This window comes from Helicoverpa armigera, chromosome 12 (genome assembly GCF_030705265.1).
Source record: "Helicoverpa armigera isolate CAAS_96S chromosome 12, ASM3070526v1, whole genome shotgun sequence".
Lineage (NCBI taxonomy): Eukaryota > Metazoa > Arthropoda > Insecta > Lepidoptera > Noctuidae > Helicoverpa > Helicoverpa armigera.
Genome location: NC_087131.1, coordinates 214,975 through 225,028, shown reverse-complemented (window position 1 = coordinate 225,028; position 10,054 = coordinate 214,975). Strand labels below are relative to the sequence as shown.

At 38.0% G+C, this 10,054-nt stretch overlaps 1 protein-coding gene across 2 annotated transcripts in view; it reads right to left on the bottom strand.

The window, feature by feature from the left end:
• Positions 1–1,782: 1,782 nt before the first annotated feature.
• LOC110380376 (EGFR adapter protein) overlaps positions 1,783–10,054 on the bottom strand; it is a 114,320-nt gene continuing 106,048 nt past the window's right edge. For both annotated transcript variants that reach the window (XM_049838689.2, XM_049838690.2), the window contains 4 exons: positions 9,583–9,750; positions 8,198–8,339; positions 7,614–7,781; positions 1,783–4,564 (listed from right to left, as the gene is read on the bottom strand). In XM_049838689.2, coding sequence (XP_049694646.2) covers positions 4,334–4,564; positions 7,614–7,781; positions 8,198–8,339; positions 9,583–9,750 — 709 coding nt within the window. In that variant the 3' untranslated portion in view covers positions 1,783–4,333. The remainder of the gene's footprint in view (positions 4,565–7,613; positions 7,782–8,197; positions 8,340–9,582; positions 9,751–10,054) is intronic.

Below are 10,054 nucleotides of genomic sequence, written 5' to 3'. Positions count from 1 at the left end.
TCATCATAAAATACACGCATACTGTAATAAATTAAAATATCCATTAAAGATAGAGTCTAGTCAGAAAACCGTCCGCTTGTCCTGGCCCGCTGTCCGTGTGGCCCGCACGGCAGACGCATCCAAGTGCAAGTGAATCTCTCGGAATGCAATATTTACGTAGATGCTCACCGAGCGAGCGCTGAGCATTGTCCTTTGTTGCTTAACTGTTGCTCTTAAACATACAACTACTACTATTCATTGAATATTCCTGCTTCTATAAAAAAATACCTAATTTGTTAGTCTGCTCACTGGCTTTTTATCATGATAGATGGTTAGCACAAATAATTAGGGTTTACAAAAAGTTGCCAAGTATACGAAAAGTATATTTGCGCCCAGTTGAGAAGCACCGTTAATGACTTTAGAACATAGCTCCCTAATTAACGTGGGAGTGCTATACATTAGGTCTACCTTTAACCTTTAACGAGACGCTAAGTTCCTTTATCTTTTACGTAAACAGATTTATGAACTAGAGGATTATCATTAGTCATTTAAGTCAAATGTCAACTTTAGAATATTTTCAATGTAGGCACAAAACAGTTATTATTTTAAACCCACATGCGAATGTCTGCTTGGCTGGAATGGTTAAATAGTGTGGAATTAAATCCTAGCGAAGCCAGTGGCCAAATGAAATAATGAAATAAAAACGAACCTACTTTCACTATTTTCTTTTATTTTGAAAGAGATTCTCTTTAAATAAATATTCAGTGTTTTGTTTCGTTACAGTAAAAATGCTTAGTTAGGGATGTAATTAGAGAAATAATGGATTTTGTTTGCCTTTATTTACCTACACTCGGGAAGATTTAAAATGTAGGACTTTTTTAGTCTATTTTAGGTACTAGAAAGCCGAGGATAGTACTTTAGCAAGCCTAGGTCTAGTTAATGAATGCGTAGGCGAAGAGTTTTGAGAATTTAGAAAAAAGAACATTAGTCAATCAAATGTAGGTTTTAAATTAAATTTAGGTTTTTTAGAATTACATGAGAAATTATATTATTTTAAGAATTATATAATAATACATAATAATAACCGGCCTGGTCATGGAGACAAGATTGCCTAAATGTATAGTAGGTACTAATGGCGACATCTGTTATGAGTTACGAGAACAACGAAAGTACTGAGTTCGTTTCAGGATTGAGGTATTGCAATCCTGAAACAAATAGCCGAGGGTGGGTTGTGAGTTTTGCTGGTGCGGTAACGAGCCTTGGAAAGAAATATTCGATTCCGCTGCTAGATGGCAGCACATAATCCTATTGTGATCCTGTATCTTTCTTATTGTAACTGTAACTATTATAATTTTTTCAAAAGATGCGCGAGAAGGTACGTAGGTAAATACCATCTTCATTGGTTCTTCTTATAGGTCACAGACTAGAAATACATACCCATAAGTTTTACTTTGATTCTTAATGCGAAATTGGGTTTATTTGTTACGCTTACACGATAAATCGTCTTAAAAGGCTGAGGTGGAATTTAGCTTGAAGACTTTTACCCAATGATAATTTCATATTGTTTACTACGCATGATAACACCTTACGTTTGTTTAGAGGAACTAGGTACTACGAAAATAAAACCATGCCTTATAATATTCTTGATATTTATTTTATTAATACGTAAATAAATTATTAGTTTCACTGATGTAGTTAACTACACTCGTAAAGGTGGATAAAATTCGCTTATTAGGTACAAATCTGACGCTCAGTTCGCATAGCGACATCTGTCGACGGTGACGTGAACTACATGCTTTTCTAAAAAAAAAAATCAGGAAAACAGATGAAAGCGAAAATTCATGCTTTAATTAAATTATTAACTTAGTTTTCTGCGATACATGAATATGAATGTGTCTAGAATATACAAGATTTACAAAACTATTTTTTGAAGACAAAGTCTGTGATGTACCTACCGATTTGACCACTTTGCTTTGGGCCTCAAAACATACTTTTGTAAAACGCAAGTTAATTTAGAACAGTACACAGTATCAAAAGATTTAAGTAGTTTCTTTATGTAAATTCATAAATAATACATTTTTTTTAGTAGGTTGACTTGTTAAAATTGTTGTTTTCTTTAAATGATAAAGTCATTTAAAGAAAATGTTAATGTAGTACTGTTAGAAAACCTAAGTCTTTAAGATTATTACCGTACAGCCAGAATATTATAAGAGTAACATTAAATGCATCAGTTAAATAAATATGAATCTGAGTAAGTGCCAGTGTTGCCATATAAAGAGAAAGCCATCGTAACGTTCCTATGTTAGTGAAGATGAGATGGCGAGTTACAGATAACATCAACAGACTAAACTACTGATATCGTTATGTTTATACAAACGTCTCGTACTAAGGCAGTGTATAACAATCAACATTTTGTGTGAGCTACAGACGTACAGACATACTTTTATGCACTTAGCCAGTTATCATTTAGTTTTTCATTTTTGAAGCAGGGGTGGTTTTTAGTAGATTTTTTATACAAAAAGGTACTACCGTTACAGTTCGCACAAAAAAAATTTGCAACTCTGAAGTAAGACGTTTAACGCCTCTTGCGTGCACAGAAGTACTTTTTTCATATTTTATGGCTGTTGTGAAGTCAATAGTAGCGAACTTCGAACAAGCCAAGATCTTACAAATTAGCAAGGAGTAAAATGGCTAATGTCAGAATAGCGAAGTTCTTTGGCGCAAACTATAGTGGAATACGTATTATGTTATACTTCTATGTTGTCTGTATGCCTGTAGACCAGAACTGCGAAGCCGTAGTGTACTCGCTAAAAGGCAACTTGTTTACAATATACACCGGCGGGCGTCGCGCCCATCACCACTCTTACATTATTGCAAATGTTCTCGTATTGTTCACACCACGTATTTTTACGTAAATTGCAGTAAATAAAGGGTGTTATACATAATTGATATTAGATGGAATAATACATGTTACTTGTTCTATCAATTAGATATTTCTAGAAACAGATATGATAGTGACGAAGACGTTTAAATAATAATTATTAAAGGGAACAGCTTTTAGTTATTGATGTAATTTTCTTTGTGCGTATTATTAAGTTACATAAATACACGAATCCGTGGTGTCAACAACACAAAACATAAATAACACATTACTCAATCTAGTAGAACTAATTATAACATGTGTGGTATTATTCGTGAAACAAACCGTGCGCACACATCTGTACATCTCATTAGACTAGAACATACCTACACAACGTTAACGTAACACAAGCGCAAACTAGTTGGAAATCCATTACAACGATGTTATACCAAGTAGACGACAAATCCATGTAATGGGTACAGTATGAAGTTAACCAAGTTATAGAGTATCTCTGGGATATTTCGCTTGAAACTTAATCAATATTTGTATTGATAAAATGTTGTATATAGTAGGTACTTCTTAAGTAAAATATCAGGATTTCTTCTCTATTATGCCATGTCTAATTAGTATTAACATCGATGTCACGGTATAACTCAAACAATGCGCATTTCCTTCTCTATAGCTATAATATAAACTATGATTATGACACGAATCTTCTAATAATTACAATCCATATACACATTTTATTTTTACAAATATACCTTTTTTACATTTGCGTACACGTCCTAAGTATGATATTTATCACATTATTCTTACAAAAGAGAACTTACCAACAGTTACTAGACAACATACAATAATTTAATGACTCCTTAAACATGACTATTTTAGATAATTTCTTTACTCAATGATATAGAAATCTTTATATTTTTGACTTTAATATAACAGTGAATAGTTATTTGAATACGAAGATATTATCATTGTAGTGTTTATATTAAATGAGTTATTGTGATTTCGGTATTAAATCTATGTGCGTTTAACTATGTATTAACTTTTTCACCAATTTTTTGTTCACAGTGTAAAGTTACTGCTATAGTATTTTTCCATATTGTTTTATCACTGTGGTCAGGTGAAATCGTTGACAATACCTTAATGCACTGAGTTAAGTAAGGAATATTGATCGAAGCCACAGATATGCGATTGTTCTTTAAGCTAGTCTGCATAATATGCACTGTTGCACCATACCACACACTCAGCCGCAGTCTACCTCTCATACAATTAGGTTTATATCCTCGGAACATAATATCCACAGGTTTGGATGTATATTTTTTCAGATGGGTACCCAATCAAAAAGTCTACTCATTCAAAATTTTCACTTTAAAAACATAATAAATCGAAGTACATATTATGTATAATGGAATGAATTGAAATGAAATCAGAGAAAGAGAATCAGAAATACCCAGGTATTGTAGGCTACAGGCTGCTATAGGCTGCGTGTTAGACATCGAGCTGCGCTAGGAAGTGGTGCTGATGTTGCGTGTGCGCGGCGGGCGCGCGGTGCGGCGGCGGCGGCGCGTGCGGCGCGTGCAGCGCGTCCAGGTCGGCGTGGTCGCGCCGCGCCGCTGCGCGTGGGCTGCGGGCGAGGCGCAGCGGCACCGGCAGCAGCTCCGGCATCACGCTGTGGTGCGTCACCAGCGCCATCAGGGATGAGAACTCTTTTGTGAAACCCTGGAATCGGAAACATTTTATGGATTATCCGTATTTTTTTTCGTACCGATGGCGGTGGTGTCTTCAACCTAAATAGACTCAAGGCTCGCACAAGAGTGTCTCACGCGACTATCACTGAGATGATGTATGCAGATGACTTATGTTTTGTGGCGGAATCCCCAGATGGGCTGCAGAGGCTTATGTCGAGACTACTGCAGGCATGCAGCAGATTTGGCCTGAAGATAAATACAATAGTCAAGAAAACCGAAGTCATGGCACTTGATACTGTGAACAGTGCCCCAGTTGACATTAGACTCGGAGATGTCTCGCTTAAGCAAGTAAACCAATTCAAATATCTTGGCAGCACCATAACATCCAAGTGTCTCCTTGATAACGAAGTCAACAGCCGAATAGGAGCAGCTGCTGCAGCTTTTGGTAGACTTCCTGCCAAGGTGTTCCGCTCACATGACATAAAGCTCTCTACAAAAGTAGCTGTGTACATGGCAATAGTTCTGCCAAATCTCCTATATGCCTCTGAGACTTGGTGTCTATACCGCGAGCATATTCGGACATTAGATAGATTCCATCTAAAATGCCTACGTGACATTATGTGCATCCAGTGGTCGGACCGTGTTCGTAACACGGAAGTACTTAGACGCGCTAATGTCAGCGGTATTGAGGCCTATCTTATGCGTCGACAGCTGCGCTGGGCTGGTCATGTCTCCCGGATGTCAGATGCCAGAGTAGCAAAGCGCGTCTTCTACTCAGAACTGGAGACTGGCAAGCGTAAGCAGGGTGGTCAACGTCTGCGGTACAAAGATGTGCTGAAACGCCACATGAAGAGATGTGACTTAGATCCGTCACACTGGGAGGCTATGGCGGCAAATAGGACCAAATGGAGGCGGACTATTAAGGACAAGGTGTGCGAGTTTGAGAGCCGGCGGAGAGAACAGCTCGACGCTAGGCGAGATGAGCTGAAGGCCCGACCACCCGCGGCCATCCAATACACCTATATCGGAGGAGTGCTGACTTGCAGTGAATGTGGACGGACATTCACTGCAAAAATTGGCTTTGTCAGTCACTGGAGAGCACACCAGCGAAGCTCTCAAAATTAAGCGCAGATCCAAGTCGCTGTGGCCGAAATCGGCCAGGATCAATATAAACTCTTTTGCAAAAAAAACGGGCACCTATGCGAAATCTTAGTTTTAAGGACTTTACGTGTATTTCAAAGGATTTTAATGATTGTAGTATGTTTCTAGCATCAAAAAAGATAGTCAAGCATGCGTGAGAGTGTATTCTAAATTTTAATTTTGTACAATTGCTAAGAAATTGGTTAAACCTTGTTTTGGACTAATTGCTGGCAGAAAGTTCGTCGGTGTTTTGAAAAGTTTTTGAAGTGATTTTCAGGAAAATGGTAATGCAGTTTTAATTAATGATTAATGTACTTTTTTGTTAGATCAAAACATTTTTGAAAAACTATGCGTATTTGATAAAATTTTCACCTGCTCTACATGGGCTATACTGATGATTGATGGCAATGTTACGAGTATCGGTATTTTAGTGTAAAGCTTTCTATTGTTTAGATATTGTACCCACGTGTTTTAAAATATCGCTTTTTTATAATTAAACACTATTTAGAAGAGTATCATTACCTTTGGCTGCGACAAAACCAATTTAAAGTAAGCAGTGCCGATCACAACCCGTCTCCTATCGGACTTTGACATTAAAAAAATACCAAATTTTGTGATAAATGTTAAAATTAACCACATGAAAAATTATAAGGAGGGTTAAAGCTATCTGAAAAGTCAAATTATTGCCGCGTTGAAGGTCTCGATAACTCCATAGGTATCGGGTTACTAAACGACGATTTAGCTGAAAGGGAGTCAAGAATTCAAAATTATTGGCCGAACGTATGTTCCTTAAGAAATGAGCAGATAGCCAATTATTGTTATGATTTAAGCAGGAAAGTGCTGTAGATGCCAGAAAATCTCATTGTAGGCAAGTTTATTCAATAAAATGTCCGTGGGATGAAAACACGCTATTAAAACAATCAGACTCATAGATCTTCAGAGGACTACGGAGTTTCCCAAGAGACGAGGTTGTTTAAAAATCAGTGATTACGAGACCTTAAGACCTCGTGCCCACAGTCTATGCGCTATTTTCTGTATTTTGTAAAATTTCAATACTTTTAAAAATGTCAAAGTCCGATAGGAGACGAGTTGTGATCGGCACTGCTTACTTTAAATTGGTTTTGTCGCAGCCAAAGGTACTGATACTCTTCTAAATAGTGTTTAATTATAAAAATGCGATATTTTAAAACACGTGGGTACAATATCTAAACAATAGAACGCTTTACACTAAAATACCGATACTCGTAACATTTCCATCAATCATCAGTATAGCCCATTTAGAGCAGGTGAAAATTTTATCAAATACGCATAGTTTTTCAAAAATGTTTTGATCTAACAAAAAAGTACATTAAGCATTAATTAAAATTGCATTACCATTTTCCTGAAAATCACTTCAAAAACTTTTCAAAACACCGACGAACTTTCTGCCAGTAATTAGTCCAAAACAAGGTTTAACCAATTTCTTAGCAATTGTACAAAATTCAAATTTAGAATACACTCTCACGCATGCTCGGCTACCTCTTTTGACGGTAGAAACATACTACAATCATTAAAACCCTTTGAAATACACGTAAAGTCCTTAAAACTAAGATTTCGCATAAGTGCCCGTTTTTTTTGCAAAAGAGTGTATATATATGGATTAGCAATCATTCCAACAAAAGTTTAGGCTCCATACCATCTACAAAAAATGTTTGATAATTCTTTCCTTAACTAACAACATAGTTGCTGTTCAATCCACTCCAAATATTAAACGATTAAAAAGTATTTTAAGTAAGCAAAAATTATGCCGATCAGCGTTTTCATTCTAGTTAATTTAATACGTAGAATCTCAAAGGCTGACAGCGTAGCCTTGTTTGATGAAAACAGACTTTTGTTCAAAGTTAGTTTCCATCTCGAAGATATTAAACACTTCAATCAACAAAGGTACATGCAGTGTATACCTTAATCTTGTATCCCTTGGGCGTCCTGAGTATGAGGTAGTGCGCGATGCCGGCGCGCGTGAAGTCCCGCGGCACGCGCAGCGACAGCGCGAAGCAGCCGGCCTGCGTCGTGCTGCCGCGCACCAGGAACGCGCCCACCGGCGCCGCGCCCAGCACCTCCAACGCTATCTGGAGACGTTTACAATACAATACTGATGATCAACTTCTTACGAGATCAAGAATCTTTCATACCTCAAAATCCGTCTAGCTCGTTGCACGGTCCCAAGGATCTCATGGAGAAGAACCAACAAGAAATTCCACAAACACTTTTCAAGAAAGTGTTTACAATGGTTTTCTTACAGTATAAGAAATACCACAAAAATCTATCAAATGAACTCTCTTAAGTAAGAAATAAACTGAGTAAACAGAGGGGTACATGAACGATGACTGCTGGAGTAAAGTCAGACTGAGGCCGTTGTCTGCAGGCATGCTGAACAGTCGGAGCAGAAAATAAATAGATAAGCTAAAAAAATATGCTCAAAGGTACACGCACGCATTACATGAAATCAACCTAACGCTTTATAGAACGCTAGCTATAGTATTACCTCTCTAGGAATGCCGTGCTGGAACCAGGGCGCGTGCCGCAGCTCGGGCTCGGCGCGCGGCACGGCGCAGTGCGCGGGCGCGCCGCCGCACGACGACGCGCCCGACGACGACGACGTCGTGCGGCTGCACGTCACCGACTCACTGGAAATATACACACATTTTGTTTAAAGTGAACATAACTCGTAGAACGGCCTTTTCTACACACAGGTTAACGTAAACAGAACGTCCTCTAACTGAACTTCAATTTAATAAGCTTCTAAGCAACTTGTGTTCATGGTTTGTCCAACCCTCTAGTTGATGACTCTCCTACTCTGTGTTTGCTATTCTAAGATTCTTGGAAGGTACTTGGATATGCGCTACACAGTACTGTCCAGCCAGCAAAATTTCAACTAACTAAGCCGATCTATGTTGATGACTCCAGTACTGTTTACCAAATATCCTCATTTCTCATTCGAGAGAAAGTGAGTAAATAGATCCCTCTCAATAATGTAAACAGATTATGAAAACGTAAGTAAAAAGTTACTGTTGTATGTTACTAACTGAACAATATCTGTAAAAAGATAAATTATTTTCATTCAAAAGAAAGAAAAAAGTGTAACTAAAGAAATGTATTTACTCTCATTATCAAAACCAAACACTCAAAAACTCATTTTGGTCTTTCACAAAATCCACATTAACAAGTTGCAGCCAACAAAAAGTTGTGACGTCATTTGCCCTGTTCTTTGTGCTGAAAATATTTAAAATAAAATATTGTTGGGAGCACATTCATTCGCAAGAATGAAAAGTCGTGACCTAGTTTCCATTAAGCCGCTATCATCGCGGTAATTTAATAAAGAACTTTTTTAAAAGCAAAAAGTAAATAGAATGGTCCCAGCTCCGCGGCTCTCGTTACGGGATATTTTAAATCTGCGGAATAGATTTTATAAAGTGTACCGTGCAACTTGAAAAGTTCTGCACCGGCGTGTCAATTGGGAATTTATTCGCAGTAATTTTTTGAAATATTCGATTTATTCGGACTTGTAATTCAATTCAACGGTGAATTGTTGAAAATTCAAAAGGAATACCTACATCTTTTCAGCTCTCGTTTCTGAAAAGAAGTGTCGTGCTAAATTAAGTGAGTTGAACTGTGATTCAGAAAGAACAGAACAGGTTCAAAATGTTCAATCACATTTATTGAAATTCGGTTTAACTTTGTTAGAAACAAATTCTTCCTATTCACGCTTTCATTAACAATGATGATTTAATAACTATGTTATGAATATGTAACAACTGCAGTTCCAGAGCCTTAGGAATCATAGAAATATTTCGACATCATGACATCAGTTAAGCTTTCGAGTCCCTATCCAAGACCTTGGTCCATTCAATCCCAACAGTAATTACCCACCTATTCTTCATATTGGTACACCTCCTGAAGTCAGCATCGAGCTCTGGCAGCAAGTCCTGCCGGCGCGGCGCGGCTGGCACGGCGGGCGGCGCCTCCCGCGCGCGAGCCTCTGACTCGGACGCCTCGTTTATGTAGCCACCGTTCATGCACAGCGGGAGGTTTGTGGGCCTGAAGACGATAACAGTAATGGTGAAATGACCAAAAAATAAGAGACTGCTGAAACTGAAAACTGAACTAGTGATGCTCCTTTTGTGATGTTGCCATTAACAGGCTATCGGTTTTTGCTGAATGTGGGTGAACCCATTGGCGAGAGTGTAGCATGCGTTTTGATTGTTCGATTGTCGCCCATAAAGACTATTTTAAGTGCATTCAGAAAAGCAGTGCTTGAGGAATACAAGAATCTTGGAAACATGGCTAAGAGCAAAGGATTCTCATCCCTAAACCTGTAACAATAAAGAGGGAATTGGCTGTC